Below are 18,403 nucleotides of genomic sequence, written 5' to 3'. Positions count from 1 at the left end.
TTTATTTTTGCGTGAACTAACCTTTGATACAATGTTGGTATGAGCCACCAGTCATTTAAAAAATATACAAAATAGTGAAAGTTTAGATTAGAAATTCGATTAAATGTGCAGCAGTCGTCGTCTACAGATCACCACGTCTAATGCCTAGTTCACACTACATGATTTTAAAATGTCGGGCTGAACTGTGCAGTTCACACTACATGACTTGCTCTCAGTGAAATCATGAGTGTTCAAGTTGTTTAGCTGTTCACACCACACAACACAACGTGATTGATCCACAACAGGAGGTAACTCACTACATGAGTTAACAACGCACTACATAGAACCACGATCGGATGATAAGAGCATATCATTTGTGACTCAATGAGAGCTGTTTCAGTACTATAGTACGGTCTAAATCCTGAAAATAATCAAACAAATAACGAGTTGATAACAACACGATTCTATCTGGTCTAGAAACCATGTTTTGTAACGAAAAATCACGCAATAAAACGAACCAGAAATGACGCGAAACTGCAGAGAAGAACACAACACGCGAATATGGACGTCAGACAGAAACTAGTGCTGCACACTGTTTGCTCGACGATCTGCTCTGAGAAAAAAAAATGCAAAAAAGAAAAAGTAAGATTTACCTGGTGTCCTCAACCCATGCGTTGCTATGATTGGCTCAATGGCTGTACTCATGACATCACTGAGTTTGAGTCGCGAGACTGCTCGAGATATCTAGCATGCTAGATATTTTTCTGAGCTCGGTGACCTGTCTGCGAGCTGTCTTTGATGCGTTGTTGGCTCTTTCACACTAACGGATTGGCGAGCGTTAATCGTCCGCTAATCGCCCGCGATTTGCACGCGATAACACCCTGACTTGTCGGCGACTCAACGATTTGCAAATCGGGCTTAAATCGGGCTTAAAATCACGTAGAGTGAACTAGGCTTAAAGGATCATGCCAAAATCAGGCTGATATCGTGTAGTCTGAACCCATCACTGTCATACCGACACAAATATATTCAGTCAGTAGTCAGCACAAAATTCATGATCGTATCAGGCCTACATGTGGGGTTTGGAGACCACATGCAATGAATTAAAGCAGACAGAAAGACTTAAGCACATCTACTCGTGCCACAGATGAAACATCACACACACACACACTGAGCACTGCTTTATTCATGCTCCTCTGGGAATTTATTAAGTGCTTTTTTTTTTTCATTTTTTTTTCTCTTCCATTTCATTTGTATCACTTGCGCTCCCGTCTGGAATTGTGGTATGGACAGGGAAGCAACAAGAGTCAGTTCATGTTCTCAGGCTAGAAAATCATTTACATCACAATATTTTTTTTTTGTTTGTTTTACTGACTTTGAGACCACAAACATTCCAGCAACACACTCTAGGGTAGATGAGAAACAATCAGAAAGCTTGACTTTTTGCATAGTATTAAATGAACAAAGACATTGAGTTTTTTTATTTACAATTATTGTATAGATTATAAAATTCATAAAAACAAGATGGATGAACACTTTTCATTTACCCATAAATTGCTAGTGCGCCAAAAGTACCTGTGGCGTCATATGCTCTTTGTTCCACAAAACGCATGCTGCTAAGTACAGTACATAGAAGCTGATGTATTGCAAGAAATATTATTATTTGTGATTATTAGAATGCTGTCATCCTTCCGATTTATTGGTTCAACATTTTAAACTGCATCCGTTATTCGGCCCGTCAACACAGGGCGCAGAACTAAACTGAACTGAATTGAACTGAAGTGGCCAGTCATACCGTGAAAGATCTCGTCTGGAGTCAATCATTGCAGTCCACACACATTTCAGACAAACTTTCAACGCGTCAGAGGCGATTCTTTTGGTCAGTGTACAACAGTTGTGAGAATGGCTGTGAATGAGGCTTTTAAACACGTTAAAGGGATAGTTCACCCGAAAGCAAACAGGTCATCTTTACAATTGAAAAGGTCGTATCATGACGAAATGACTTCGTTTCAATCTTCTGAATGGTTCGACTTCAAAAGACTGTAGTGCAGAAGTCGTGCGGACGAACCGAATGATGACAGAATTGTAATTTTTAGGTGAACTATCCAACCCGATCTCACGGGAATTCGTACGAATTTTACGAGGTGGCTAATTCGTAACAATTTGTACGACCTCACTCGTACAAATTAGTACGATTTAGCTAAATCGTACATATTTTACGAATTAGCCAATTCGTATGAATTCGTACGAATGACCTACCCCTGACCCCGCCCCTAAACATAACCGTCACGTGGGTTTAGACAAATCGTACAAATTTGTACGAGTGAGGTCGTATGAATTAGTACGAATTAGCCACTTTTGAATCATTCGTACGAATTCGTACGAATTGGTCGTGAGATAGGGTAGGAACTATCCCGTTAACATGATAAAGATTTCTGGGAGGGAAAAAAACACGTTCTCTCATTGAGTATGCCTGAGCTAACGGTTAAAGCTTGTGCACCTCATCTTGATGAGGAAAATTGTCGTCAACAACAACAACAACAACAACAAAAAGTCCAAATTTGGCGAAAAATGAGTTGCATATTACGTGTATGACATCATGCCTTTCCGATATTTGCAAAGAATATTAATGAATACATGGGTGACTTTATAAGTGTGCCTTCTGGTAGACGCTCATTCGTCCTTTAATTCTAGAGTACAATAAATAGTTAACGACTAGTGAATACTGTTGAGATGCTAGAGTATATTTACTGACTGCAGGAAGACAAGCTTGATTTGAACACAGAAGCACTAAATCTAAATTTACACCACAGAAATTCATTCATATCCGGATAGTGCAGAAAAGGATCATAAATGTGTGTGTGTGTGTGTGTGTGTAATTTTTTTTTGTTGCGGTGTTGGTTTGGGTTTTTCTCTTTCTTTTAAGAAAAGAGTCAAAAGCAACATTCCTTATTGGTTTTGTTTCGTTACATTACATATTTCAGTTGTTCAAAGTGTCGTCAGCTCAGGAGCTGGGCTCGTTTCCTTCAACCAAAAGAAATCTACAAATCAAATGTCAAAAAAGAAGAATCAACACAATAGATCACAATATTTGAACACAATTTTGATTTTCATACAGAGATGCCAAATATAACTTAGTTTACACGTTTCCAACATAAAAAGCCATCGCAGCTTTCGATGGTCACACGGAACTGAAACTATTTTTATGTTAAACAGTATATACTTCTAAAGAAGATATTTAAACCCAACCTGATATATATTTATATATATATATATGCCCACGTTTGAGGCTGACCACAAGTTCATTGCAAGCGTTGACTTCGACGAAACCTTCAAATCCAGCGGAACCGATTGGATTTTCTCGGGGGCCGATCAGAGCCGTCGATCCCGACACTCGACTTTAATACTACGATGCCACGTTAATGATATATCCCACTATATTTTGGTTTCTTTTGTTATCCTCTAAAAATATCTACATTTTTTTTTTGTTTTTGACAAAATAGCAGGCAAGTCCAGCGCACAATTGGTAATAAAACACCTAGAGTACTGAACAATGTGAGCTGTCCCAACTACGTCTGCTGCGTGGTTTTGAACCCTACAAAGAAACCAGGACGTATCTACAAGTTTTTGTAAACAAATTACATTCTCTTTAGGACATAAATAAGTTAAAGTAGTTATTGAAGCAGAACAAGGCAACATGCCAACAAATAAAGATAAACTCTGTAAATATATATTTATAATGTGTCTATAAATATATATGTACGCTTAATAAATTCTAATTTCCATGGGTTTCTCTTTTCCGACAGGTGCAAATCTACTGTGCAAGTTGAGCCCTGCGACCTGGATACACCTTAATCAATAACCAAATAAATCTATACAATTAGATACATGCCACACACAATACTCACAGGTCAGTGAATCAGATAAGCTGTCGTAAAATAGCAGTCCACCGCACGTCCCACCAAATCAAATCAAACCGTTTAAATAAAAATAAAGGTTTCCGAATAAAAACCTGGGTAATGTACATTCATGCAGGAGCAACGATAATAGCTGAATTTGATTTAAATTACTCGTAATAGTCTGTCGTTTCCTCAGGAAATGGGAGCGCCGTGTCTGCGCTCGTGGTTTCTTGTATAGTTTCTCGAGTCACTCCGCGATCATCCGAGTCGTACGTTCAAAAGGAAAAAAAAAAGAAAGTGGCGCGACCACGCCTTCGGTCGACAGTTCGCATGCGCTCCGGAGTGCTTCTAAACGTAGAGTTTAAGATGACTGTGGAGATGATCTCATGGCTAAAGCGATGTCTCCAGACTATGAAGCGGGCTCCCGGGACTGGAGGAAGCAGCAGATTTACTCGTGTCGGTTGTCAGGTTTATACCGCTATCGATGGCGTTGTTGTTCTTGTTGGGAGACGTGGGCGGGCTGGAGTTCTTCCTCGCCGCCTCGTCAATGTCGATGTCGTCTATAAGAGGAATGTGAGGTGTGGAGTCCTCTATTCTAAACTCCGGATGAGTCATGAAATTGTGGATGGAGGTTCTGGAGTCGGGTTTTTCCAAGCCTTCGTAGAGCGAGCTACGAAATGCGTTCACAACACGTATCTGCGTGAGGAAAGAGAGCGGTGTTAAAGGGCTCGTAAAGTGAGTTGGAACTTCACATCACAAAGGAGGGACACCCCGTGGAGAACATTTGGAAAACGTTTGTAATTCACTTACTCTGCCGTGCACTGAGACGGTTTAAGGATTGCATTGAAAAGAACGCAACTCAAACTCAAGATAAGGAAAACATAGGCAATGCTCTTTTGTCCCGTTCAGAACACAATACAGTATACAGTGTAAGGTCCAATGTGTTGTATACCTAGAGACAAGCATTGTTAATTCAACAAAAATAAAAAAAAAGTTCAAAACAAAGGAAAACCAAAACATCATGCAAGTTGAAAACATCTCGTGGAAAGTTGGTAAGAGGAATAGATTAGATAGATCCAGGATGAGTTTCAAGGTAAACACAAAGTCAAAGCCAAAGAAAATAAAAGAAAGAGTACAAGTCTACAGAGACTCAATCGAGAATGACGGGGACAGGAGATCCTATGCTTCGAGAGCATAGAGTCACGACACGATGGAAGCAAACCAAAAGCTTGACAAGCCAACTCAACGACTACACACAACATGCAACTCGGGACAACACCATATGGAGATGAACACAGGCACACAGACTGTGGAATAAGAAAAGACGAGAACAAACGAAGGTCTGTTCTTTTAAAAAAACTCCATGCGTCTCTGTGTAAACACTCAAGTATAGGCCGAAAAGTTTTGTAGAGGTTCACAGAACTAAAAAAAAAAAAAAGAAGAGAATCCTTTAATAAGTTATTAGTGTGGAATTAAAACTTTATAGAAGTACTTTAATAGTTGGGAGTAGCTAATATTCCACTTCAAAGGTTTACAAAAACAAACAAACTTTCGGGAATACAAAAATCTAAACTAACTATGAAAATGCTCTTTGGTCCTGTTCCACAACCTAGTGAGCAACCTATCTAAACGACAAGATATTCAAAGATAAATCGTTCTAGTCAAATTCTTAGGCAACATTGCAAGTGTCCTTCACTGATAAAGCAACCCCAGAAAACAGTTTCAGTGGACTGGGTTAAGATTATTATTATTTTTTTGTCTGTTAGTTTTTCTGCAAAAAATAGATGAAAAGTTCAGTCTAACTAAAATAGACAAAATCTATCTGGACTACTTATTAGAGTATTATCTTAGTAACATGCTAACGTCTGCCTAGCATGCCTTCAGGTGAGGAATCAGCGTTCGCTGTAGAGTGTTTCATACCCTTCACTTAAGCCTAGTTCACACTACATGATTTTAAAATGTCGGACTGAACTGTGCGCAAACTGTTTGCGCGATGATTTGCTCTAAGAAAAAAAAAACGCAAAAAAAAAAAGAAAAATTGAGATTTACCCGTTGACCTCAACCCATGCCTTGCTCTGATTGGCTGTAGCTCATGACATCACGTGAGGTTGAGTCATGCGACAGCTCTGGATATCTAGCATGCTAGATATTTTTCTGGGCTTGGCGACTCGTCTGCGAGCGTCTTTGATGCTTTGTTGGCGCTTTCATACTAACCGATTGGCGAGCGTTCATCGCCCGCTAATCCCCCGCGATAATACCCTGACCTGTCGGCGAGCTCAACGATTTGCAAATCGGGCTTAAAATCATGTAGTGTGAACTAGGCTTTATGCGGTTTTATTTGGCTTAGGATTCTTCCTGCTCCTGGATGGCCACTGACCCACAGAGTTTAGCTCTAACCCCAATTAAACACAGTTAATCAGGGTCTTCAGACGAATGAACTTCAGGCAAGTGTGTTGGGACCAAGTTGGAGATTAACTTTCCGGGGCATTGGCCCTCCAAGAGCAGGACTGGACATCCCTGCCTTACGGAATGTTCACAAGAGGGGCTTTCACACCGTCCTGTTTCATAGTTCCTTAAGTCTTACGTAGCCAGACCATCAGACTGACGGCAGACTACATAGCAGCTTTCATTGGCCAAGGACCATTGAGAGGCCGTCTGACTGACATGTAAAGGAACCAATCACAATTTGTAAAATCCAAAGTGACTTTAAAGAGAACAAGCAAGACACGACTATGTTCTAGTCCTAGTGACATTAGGCATCAACCACATGGCAAATGCTACGATACTTGTTTGTATACCGTTTACTTTGTTTAACAGTTATAATGATGTATTAGATAGGGCTGTTAAACAGATCGTAAATTAATGAAGACTTAGAATGGGAGCGTTGTGTGCTCAGGCTGGCTTTCTCAGCACCATCAAAAAAAAAACGTCCCATACAACAACGAGAGTGGTAGGGTTTGTACTGGCGGTGCGAATGATACCAGGAAAATGGCCCTAAGGGAAAATATCTCGAGGGACCACCATGGTGGCAAGTTCCTATAGACGAGTTTTATAACTACCCGGTGTGAAAGCCCCTAAGGACAGTAAAAAAAAAAAAAATGTAGGTCTCTAATTCTCTGTACTGTATTAGTTCTATTAGACCCCTTTTGCGCCGACGTCACAGTTACGTCACGGCGCTAGCTGGAGGCTAAACAAAGTGAAAACTGGAGGCGGCCAATACAAACCAGCACAGATTCGGCTACATAATAAGGAGCTTAAATTATTGTTACTATTATTAAATGTCATCTTGTTGTGTTGTTTGGTGCAAGAATTGATGAAAAATGAATATGCTGTATCTGGAATTTGTATTTCTAGAAAATATTCACATCATTTATCACTGTGTCACATCATTATCTCGGCCTTGGCTCGGCAGAACTGCGGATCGTACACACAAGTCTTGTACAGGACCATATAGGCATCTAAAGATTTATATGCCCTCAGTTTCTCTTTACGATCGGTTTCTCTATAAGGTAAGTGTAAAAGTCAGGCCACTCAACCGAGGTAACAGTACTCGAGACTCGGACTCGTCTCGGACTCGGTCTCGAGACCATATTTTAATGGTCTTGGTCTTGTCATGAACTTGTGTGCATTTGGACTCGGAATTGACTCGTACTCGAACATTTTTTTTTTAGGACTCTGACTTATTCCCGAGTCCACTCGAGTTCAATTCAAAATATTTTTCATGATTATTAATGTATGTTATATTTAAAACATAAAATATTTCTTTAAATTGATTGACATGCCCAGTGATTGGTGATTTTCTAGTGCGCAACTGCGCATGACAAATTGAAATAAAATTACTTTTAACACCACCTACTATGTGGCCTTTTTACCCTAAACTGATCATATTTTTTAAACTCTGGTCTCGGTCTCGTTTTGGACTCGACCGTCTCTGGTCTCGGACTCGACTCTCTATGGACTCGGTCTTGACTCGGACTCGACTCTCTCTGGTCTGGACTCGAGTAAGGTGGTCTCGACTACAACACTGTAACGTACGTTAATCCTGTCAGATCATCCATGCATTGAGTGAGCGTGTAGGCGGCTTCGGGTCGGCCAATCTGGTTCCGTCAGTTAAAGATAACTTTTGGAAAAAACAATCGCGGTCCTGGACACTGAGTGACCTTACACTTTAAGATAAAATCGGATTTTTCTCCAGTTCATTGTTAAAAAACAAGCTAACAATACTTGCTAACTAGCGTTAGTGAAGTGGCCAGAGGGATCGTTTTGCCTCCACCTAAGCTCCGCCCACAAAAAAACGTCACCATGTGCCAACTGAAAAGGGGTCTATAGGTTCCTACTCAAATTATATCCCTGCATCAATTAACTGATAGGAGTTAATGTGCTCTTGATGCCTCCCATCACCTCCCAATTGAAAATTTTAATTCACCGTCCATGTGAACCTTCCAATATAAGGGAGCTGCTTAAGCAAACGAATTGAGAGGGCTTCGCTAGGGTTTGGAACAGAGCCTCTATGATACCACCAACTACTGACATGCTAAGCATACCAGCCAGCATTTCATGGTGGGGCCAATGTAGGCACAATATGTACTTAATAAATGGGCCATTTTTCCATTGGTCCCATGCTGGCCCTATTAAAATAAGCCCCTGGAATGGGCCACACATGGGTTTTTATGCTGTGTTCACACCGGACGCGAATAGCGCGTCAAATTCGTGCCTGCCATGTCTAGTTTGACACTTGACCACTTTGTGTTAATTCGCGTGTCAAGCGCATAACGTGTCTTTGCATTGATTTAACATTGAAATCATTCGCGCCTGACGCGCCATTCGCAACCGGTGTGAACGCACCATTACATTGGTACGGTGCTGGTGCTATTGGAATTATTCCCAGTATGGGCCATCCATGGGTTTTTCTATGTGTTCCATGCTGGCCCTATTGGAATTAGTTTACATTGTGGCTAATTCAGATAGGGCCGACATGGAACCCATAGACAAACCCATGTAGGGCACATAACTGAAGCCCATTTCGTGCCTACATTGGCCCCACTGTGAAAGGATTGCGGTCCATCATTACATCAAACAACCAGCAAACTCGATTCTAACCATTTCTCCTGTAGCGAACTAGCACACTTTCAACCGAGCTAAGAGCAAACTTACAAAGCCAACACAAACTGGTCTGAATGACAGATGAAAACAAATGTCAGAAGGAATCACATAGATGAAGACTGGCCTAACGTTTAGTGATACTCTGTAACTGTCAGCATCACACAGCAGACTACATGACCAACAGAGTAAAGCCATGAGACATAATGGGTCGCTGTGGCCTCGATCTACATCAAACAGACGACAAATAAGACAAGACTATGGGGAGGAAGCGCCACTTTCTTCACACGTCTCCGTATCTGTGTGGAGAGAAGAAAATAAAACAAAAGGAACAAAACAGCCTCCCGTGATCAATAGAGTAACTTCAACAATGCAACCTAGAGCATTTTGTAGAACATGTCAGGCTTAAGCTGAGTGGGAAATGGTACCGTTGGCTATACTTGAATGTTTACCCAGCCTGGTGAGTTTGTTGGTGGAATATTAGTTCACATCAATTTTGCGGCGGACAATGGAGGGACTCACAACCTGAAATTCACTTCGTAGGCTGCACCCTTAGTCCAGGGCTCTTAGCACTCTGGGGAAAACAAACACATGGTACATTGAAACATATGTACTTCTGAGAAGTGGGTTAAAGATGATCTGATAAACTGTGACATGAAGAGCAAGAGGAAATCAGAAGCAAAGCAGATTTCAGGGATGCCCTTTGACTATTACGCTAATCGTCTATGTCTAAAAAGAAACTTTTAGAGAGCTCCGGTCCGGTGTCATGCCTAATCCCTTTTGGACCTAAGGGTATCTGTTTGTAATTCCTGATCAGCAATGTCTGTCAGATCTTTCTGCTGTAGCTGTTAGAGCCAGACTTGTGTCCAGTGTCCATATCTAAAAAAAAAATGTATAAGTAGTATAACATGTTATCATTTACACTACTAATTTACCAAATTAAAAGGAAACATCACACCAAACTGTCTGCTAAATGTCTTTATACTATTATGAATAATATGCTTCATAATTATTCTCCAATAATCCTGCATTCACGCCAAAATGAAAACATTGGAAATTGGGAATATTTTATTACAGCTCATAAAGTGGTATGTACTTTCTTTGGTTTTCATGCAATTTATGTAGCTAGTGATAAATATTTTTTTTGTCAACAACAAAGCCGTAAATCAGTTCATTTTGGTGTTGCCATAGAAACAAATCATTTCTGAGTCAGTAAATGTGTACAGCTCTGAGTAGCCGTTTTCTCATAATTATGGTAATCCATTCCTGACACAACATTAATGCAGCTTAATATTTGCAACAGATTGTAGAAAAAAAGCTTCTTTCTAGAATCTGTGCTGCAGAGCTGCTTCCATGACATTTACTGTTTAATGATCAGTCTAAAACAATCTTGTAACTAGAGATCTAGGCTGTGTCCGAAATCACTCTCTATACCCTTATAGGGCACTATTTTAGGGAACAGCCATTTGTAGTGGTTTCAGAAACCTATAGTGGACGTTATCAACTGCACTCATTCAATCCCACAATGCACTGCAATAACGTATTAAAGGGTTAGTTCACCCAAAAATGAAAATTCTGTCAGTATTTACTCACCCTCATGTTGTTCCAACCCCGTAAGACCTTCGTTCATCTTCGGAACACAAATTAAGATATTTAAGATATTAAGATCGCTCCTGCATACTAGTCCATAGGCTACTTGAGGGAATGACTCTTGCTGGCATCGAAAAGTCATTAAAGACATCGTTAAAATAGTCCAAGAGACTACAGTGGCTCAATTTTAACTTTATCAAATGACGAGAACACTTTTTGTGCGCAAAACAAACAAAAATAACGACTTTATTTCAACTATTCACTTCCTTCTCTATGGGCCTGTAGTCAGTTAACGTAGTGTGATAGCGTAAAGCTACATCACACGTAGGCTAACTATTGGCCAACGCTGGTTATGTGTGTGATGCGTGTGACGTACAATAACAGAAGCTTACGCTATTAAACTAGTAACCTGACTCGCGCAGAGGGAGAAATAAACGAATAGTTGAAATAAAGTCGTTATTTTTGTTGTTGTTTTTTTGCGCACAAAAGTGTTCTCGTCGTTTGGTAAACCTTAGATTGAGCCCCTGTAGTCACTTGGATTATTTTAATGATGTCTTTAATGACTTTTCGAGGACAGCAAGTCATTCCCTCAAGAAGCCTATGAACTAGTATGCAGGAGCGATCTTAATATCTTAAATATCTTAATTTGTGTTCCGAAGATGAACGAAGGTCTTACGGGGTTGGAACAACATGAGGGTGAGTAAATACTGACAGAATTTTCATTTTTGGGTGAACTAACCCTTTAAAGGCCATTGCACACCGAGCACGAAATATTCGTATGCGTATTTTCGTGTTCGTCAGCTTAAAAATTCGTCACGCATAGAAACCTTGCACACCGAGTCCGTTGCGTATTTCTTAAACCTTTGCGGGAAAAAACGCAAAAATACCAAATGGATTCGTCAAGCAGTGAGGATGATTTTTGCCCTCTCTCTTATTGAAAAGGGAAGAAAGAAAAAAAATATTACGTCCATCCAATCCTGAAATTGCGCCGAGACCGAGAGGAAGGAGACTTTCCTTATCAAGGAGTTGCGAATTTATCCTGAGCGATTCAAAATTTACCTCAGAATGTCAGTGGGACAGTTCGATGCTTTGCTAGCGATTCTAGAGCCACATATTAAAAACAAGACCACCAATTTCCGTGAACCAATCGATTCTGAACGGAGACTGGCAGTGTGTCTGAAATGGACCAGGTATGGACACAAACACACGGACAAACACACACCCGCGCGCGGCCCGTTGGAAGCGCTGGGCAGACAGAACAGCTAGGCTGTTATTGTGTATTGTGCCCAAATAATACATTAGTTATCGAATAGGCTGCTCAATCACACCTTTTTCGATCCTAAATTTCAATCTGATTGAAAGGGGAGGTTTATTAATTTCATAATCCAATATAGAGAAGAGAACATAAACACTTGATCGAATTGAAAACCGAAACTGAAAGCACGGCGCATATGTGCAATGATTTGAGGACGAGCTCCCCCCGGCCCTGAATTGTCAAAAGACCTCTCAAAATGCTGGCTCTGGATGCGAAAAACGCAGAAAATCGAACCCGATCCGATTAATTTTATGACGGACGAAAGTTTCGGAGGCGGTGTGCAAGCGTGACTGACATAACGTGAGGTCGAATTTTTTTTTTAACGTGCGAAAATTTCGGATGCGAATTTCGGACTCGGTGTGCAATGGCCTTAACAACCGATGTATGCTCATTGGCTAGAAAATACCCATAATGCACTGTGAAGGTCGCGCGTCAAATGAATTCCCGCATTTGACCAGATGGCGTAATTTCATACATGTAGAAATTAATTTTTAACTGATTATTAAATTGTTTAATGTAGGTTTACACATAGTTGTCACGACTGCCAATTTGCAAAGTTATTAAAGTAAAACCCTAAGCACAAACTATGGAAAAGCGGAAGCCCTTCCCTCACTCGTTTTCATGCACTCCTTCAAGTGGACTATAGTAGTGGACTAATGTAGGGAATAGTGAACGAGGTTATAGGGGGCGACTTCAGGCACAGCAAAGCCTACCTTACTGCAAAGTTCAGCTCCAACCATGATTAAACAGACATTGGCGTTCAGGAGTACTTGATGATTACAGATCAGGGTTGGATCTGAACTTGGGTAAGTAAATGTGCAAGGACAGGATTGGGCACTACTGGTTTAAAAGGTATGGTAACACTTCACTTGAAGGGGTGTGTATAAGACTGACATGACACCTTCATAATCATGATGTGATACATGTAGGAGGGTTTATGCATGTTTATGACAATTGTCATTCGCTTGTTGCATTTTTAATGAAAATATGACATTGTTTGAGATGTCTTTGTTATAACAACGTGACATTACTAAGACAAGATAAATTGTCATAAATATGTCATAAACATGACATAGCAGATTAATTATCAAACTTAAGAAAGCATTTAGCTTTATGGGTTAACATAACATTGGCTGCCATGAGGCCATTATAACTGTTGTGAATATTTTTCTTGACCTAAAGGTTAAAGGTTATAATGGCCTCATGACAGCCAATGTCAAAACCAATCACATGACAGTTTAATGTAATGTAAACCCATAAAGCTAAGTGGTTTCTTAAATTTGATAATTAATCTGCTATGTAATAATTTGTTATCTGGTTGTGTTGTTTTAGCAATGTCAAATTGTCATGATAAAGACACTGACAGGTTATGATGTATTGGTTTATGTCAAGGTGTCATAACAAAGACATCTCAAATAATGTCATATTTTCATTAAAAATGTCATAATTGAGTGAATGAAACTTAATGACATAAACATGTGTCCTGAGCTGTCTTGTCAGTCTTCTGCACACCCCTTCAAGTACAGTGTTACCAAAGGGATTACTTTGCTTTTTTACTGACCTACACTAAAAAAAGCTGGGTTATTTCACCCCAAATTTGGGTCAAGGATGGACAAACCCAACCGTTGGTTTAAAAACGGTTGGGTTTGTCTATATTTGACCCAAATTAGGATCGAAACAACCCAACATTTTATTTTAGAGTGGGCCACGTGTTTTGTGACGTCTTACCCAATGTTGCCACTGTTTCAAATATCTTGGCTTTTTACAATTTTATTCATAGAACTGTTTTCTGTGTTTGTCGTTGTCATTGTCCCACTACAGGTCCAAGGGCATCCCTGATAAACACCCAAAGAAGAGTGTCACTCACGCCCAGAGGGAGCAGCAGCAGTGCTGGTAGGAGAGGAAAGAGCATTGCACAAGGACATGTGACTAGGACTAGAAACATTGGTTACATCCTGATTTTGACTGGTGGTGGAGGACTGGCGTCTCAAAGCCCCCTGAACTGAAGTCCCGCTCTTGAAGGTGTTCACTACCTCGATCTGCAGGAAGGGGGAGAGAAATACACGGAGCACAGCGCGTCAAAGACGTGACCGATGCTTCGTCACACGGACATGGTTTAGAAGACAATGACAGGCCCTCATCACACATTAAACACTTCATCTTAAATTAGCACTGAGGGTTTGATGGCTTTAGAAAAGTCCTCCTCGCTGCTGCTGCTGATGATGAACGCCTTTACCTTCACGAGCCTCACCACAGGACTGCATCATTACGCCTAGGAGAGCACTGTTATCATATCACATACATTTAACAGGCAATACAATTCACTGTAAATGATTTGCATGCCACTACTAAACTCCAGAATGCAGGTTGTCACATGCGGCACATTTTATAACAGTAGTCATCCTCTAATCTTATTGGACAAACGGCTGATATGTAGAATAAGTTTTTCTGTTCACAGCATTTTTACCTGAATTTTCAACCACGTTTGTTAAAGGAGAACTCTGGTGCAAAATTAACCTTTGGTCTAATTACACATTGTTACCTAGTCAACCGTTATCTGAGATTTGTTTTCATGATTGCCGAATGTAAATAGTTTTTAATCTAGAAAAACAGTAACGCTAGTATAACGCTAGTATATTGGGCATAGAGTAATGACAAATAAAAATCGCTTGTTATTACCACTAACAAGGCTCAAAATAGCCCCACACTAACATGGTAGCATAATAAGGGTCCCTACATTCAAACCGAAGCATTGAGAACTTTGTCAGTGTCCATACAGTTTAATAAGAAGATATTTTATACACACAGTCAACTTCGCGAATACAGGAAGAAGCCATCTTTGAAAAATAGTCTCTACCAGTCGATCTACGAACGCCGATCCAAGTGTGCTGAACTGAGCAGAATCTCATATGGTCCGTTGTTTCCGGAAGAAACACAAACACGAACCATTTTCTTCTCTGATATGTACATGTAGACTACTGTTCTCGCTTACCTTATCACCTTATTCACATCTCACCAGCGCACTTGGATCGGCGTTCGTAGATCGACTGGTAGAGACTATTTTTCAAAGATGGCTTCTTCGTGTATTGGCGAAGTTGACTGTGTGTATAAAATATCTTCTTATTAAACTGTATGGACACTGACAAAGTTCTCAATGCTTCGGTTTGAATGTAGGGACCCTTATTATGCTACCGTGTTAGTGTGGGGCTATTTTGAGCCTTGTTAGTGGTAATAACAAGCAATTTTTATTTGTCATTACTCTATGCCCAATATACTAGCGTTATACTAGCGTTACTGTTTTTCTAGATTAAAAACTATTTACATTCGGCAATCATGAAAACAAATCTCAGATAACGGTTGACTAGGCAACAATGTGTAATTAGACCAAAGGTTCATTTTGCGCCGGAGTTCTCCTTTAATGATGTCACGCAGGTGGTAGAGTAATAACTACTTGAGATCGAATTAATGCAAGATGTTTTGGTTTAAATGTTTCAAATGTTTCAGACAGTCTATGCTACACTGTCACATGACCTCATTCCGTTATACGTAAGTGGTGTGTAGCTTTTGTCATTGATATCATAATTTATACTTTCGATTAGAACTGTACTGAGATTTACACTGCTATTTAGATCTAAAACTCTTTTCGGTTGGGTTTTTGTCATATGAAGGTGTGCCGACAGACGACAGCACATGATTTATGCAAAAGAACAAAAGTGTCGCGATCAGCGCTGATGTGTGTGCCAGTAATGCCAGTGTTTGGCAGAGCTGAGCTGCGGTACAACCTCCGCACGATCTAAATCTGACTATAAAACACACTGCCAGCCGTGCAGATGGTTGAATCTCAAGTACATAATTACAAACACAATTGATGTACAAGCATAAGTACGGTTACTTCCTACAGATGCCATTTCAGTGCAGAATTCATGCAGAATATTTCAGGCAGTCATAACTTTCCAGATTCTCAGTGGGTTTCTAACCTGTGTCTGGATTCTGTTGAGGCCTCTGAACCAGAGGATCTGTCCTCGTCGTAACTCTCTCTCTGTGTAATCAATCTCCTCCTGGTCCTCGTTCATCTCCTCCTCGGCCGTCATCTCATGCTTCTGAGTCAGACGACCAGCTCCTTTGAGGAACCTCAGCTTGCTGTTCGGGATAGTTGATATAACCTGAGCCAGAGAGAGGGTGTGCATGACTGATTTTAGAACAGAACATCACCAAGAAAAAAAAAGAAACTCCATCTTGATAGATAGATAGACAGACAGACATAGATAGACAGACAGATAGACAGATAGATAGGTAGATAGATAAATAGATAAATAGATAGATAGATAGATAGATAGATAGATAGATAGATAGATAGATAGATAGATAGATAGATAGATAGATAGATAGATAGATAGATAGATAGATAGATAGATAGATAGATAGATAGATAGATAGATAGATAGATAGATAGATAGATAGATTCATCCATTCCAATGGCTCATAAAAATCGAATAAAAACATGCTACAGCGTGCATTAAACTATAACACTAAAAAAATGTTGACAGCAGCATATGAATAATGATATTTACATTTACGCAAGCTAGAAATGTACATTCTTATCAGTTCTTGCTTTCCCTGGAAATCGAACCAATGACCTTTGACGTTGCAAGCGCAAACACTCTACTTTTGTACATGATCATTGGTAGCATATAAATACAGTTATTCCACATTATAAATCAATTCTATTATTGCAATAATCCAGCCTAGTTCACATGAGGCTCACTGCATATAGGTTTCAGTGAGATATGGGGGTTAAAGGATTCATTTGAGTTCAGGAGTCAGATAGCTTGTGGGGAGAAAAGAAAAAGCTCATAGATTGTGGAAACATCTGGGGCCAGTTGTTCAAAGGTAAGCTGATCGGATTTTGGTTATCGGATTGGATCAAATCTTGAAAATGGGTTGATCAAAATGGAAAGAAGGAATCTGAAATCAGATTAGATCAGGAAATCCAATCCTAGTTTTAATCTAGATCAAACCTTCAGTTTGTGTTGTTCAAAACTTGTCAGTGGGATTTGGATAACTTTGATCCAAAAAAACAGGATTATCCTGATCCCAACAGGGGGTAGCATTTCAAGGTGGATTTCAGGAAGAAAATGTAGTAAAACTTTAAAATTGGTCAAATAATACATTTGTATCATTTAGTATATAATTTTATTTATATTTTGCATTTGACTTGTGTAACCGTTGTAACAGTGATAACGTAGACGTAGGCTAAAAATTAAGCTATTCGGGGGTGCGTTTCCCGAAAGCATCGTTAGCCAACTATGGTCGCAAGTTGGTCGCAATTTCCATTGAACTCTATTGGTAACGACGGAACTTGTGACCATGGTTGGCTAACGATGCTTTCAGGAAACACACCCCAGTATAGTAAAGTAATTAAATAAAATAAAAAATATCTTGTCCCCATTTGTGTTTTGTCTCAAAATAAGAAACACTTACAGTGACCCCATGTTGGCTCTTCTACCTGTTCTTTACATAGCTGGTAGCCCACATTGTGATATGTTGTCCCATTTAGAGGACTGGTAATCTTGAAAACTGTGTATCTGGATCAGGGTGATCCAGTCCAATGTTGCTTTGAAAAACCGGCATAAAAGTAAGACGGATTACCTGATCCTGGATAGGAAAAATGGGATTTCCAAATCCGGATCATTTTGATCCAGATTAAATGTTTTGAACAACTGGCCCCTGGGTAACCGTACAGCTGTGGTGCTAAAAAGATTTGAAAGGATATTGAACAGTATTACCTGTCCCCAGACCAGCTCTCCCAGCCCAAGGAAAACACACCACATCCACTTCTCCAGGTCCAGAGGAGAACAACTGAACGGCTTTCCTCCAAACTGAATAATTACAATCTAACAAACAAATGTTAAAATGGAGCTGTGTAGAACTAATAAAGTGGAGTGGTGAAGTACATTTATAACTGTTGGAAAGAGCAGGGCACAACATAGCATTTACAAAGAGAACATTCAGAAAAAGAATTTTCGTAACTTAAAGGGTTAGTTCACCCAAAAATGAAAATTAAGTCATTAATTACACACCCCCATGCTGTACCAACCCCGTAAGACCTTCGTTCATCTTCGGAACACAAATAAAGATATTTTTGATTGAATCTGAGAGCTGGATCAGTCCTACATAGACTACCTAAGGGACTGGCTCTTGACGGCCCTGATGACGGTAAGATGATGTGCTGATATAGCTGGGAGCGCAAAACTTTCTGTTTACAAGCAGAGGAAGACGCGCGCTGTACATACGCTTTTCAATTAGCGTATTTTCCGCACTATAAGGTGCACTTAAAAGCCTTTAATCTGATCAAAAAACGACAGTGTTCCTTATAATCCGGAGCGCCTTATATATGGATCATCATTTTATACGGTAGGTGGCGGTAAAACTCCTAAGCGGTGAGCAGCCGGTAACAAGAAGTAGACGAATGAGAACGTCCTCGTCTCAGTTCTCGCGCATGCGCCCATAAGGAAGTAAT

The 18,403-nt window shown here is 40.0% G+C and overlaps 1 protein-coding gene across 10 annotated transcripts in view; it reads right to left on the bottom strand.

Moving 5' to 3' along the window:
* Positions 1-1,145: 1,145 nt before the first annotated feature.
* atp2b2 (ATPase plasma membrane Ca2+ transporting 2) overlaps positions 1,146-18,403 on the bottom strand; it is a 204,053-nt gene continuing 186,795 nt past the window's right edge. For 5 of the 10 annotated variants that reach the window (XM_089125103.1, XM_089125102.1, XM_089125105.1 and 2 more), the window contains 3 exons: positions 17,670-17,777; positions 15,861-16,046; positions 1,146-4,574 (listed from right to left, as the gene is read on the bottom strand). In XM_089125103.1, the coding sequence (XP_088981229.1) occupies positions 4,269-4,574; positions 15,861-16,046; positions 17,670-17,777 (600 nt within the window). In that variant the 3' untranslated portion in view covers positions 1,146-4,268. Of the gene's footprint in view, positions 4,575-9,430; positions 9,553-13,750; positions 13,923-15,860; positions 16,047-17,669; positions 17,778-18,403 lie in introns of all 10 variants that reach the window. The other 5 variants (XM_089125106.1, XR_016148527.1, XM_089125109.1 and 2 more) reach the window with 5 other exon arrangements.

The sequence above is a fragment of the Pimephales promelas genome, chromosome 21 (assembly GCF_988280905.1).
Source record: "Pimephales promelas chromosome 21, fPimPro1.hap1.1, whole genome shotgun sequence".
NCBI classification, from domain to species: Eukaryota; Metazoa; Chordata; class Actinopteri; order Cypriniformes; family Leuciscidae; genus Pimephales; species Pimephales promelas.
The sequence above is the reverse complement of the archived record's forward strand: the minus strand, read 5'-3'. Positions and strand labels throughout refer to the sequence as shown.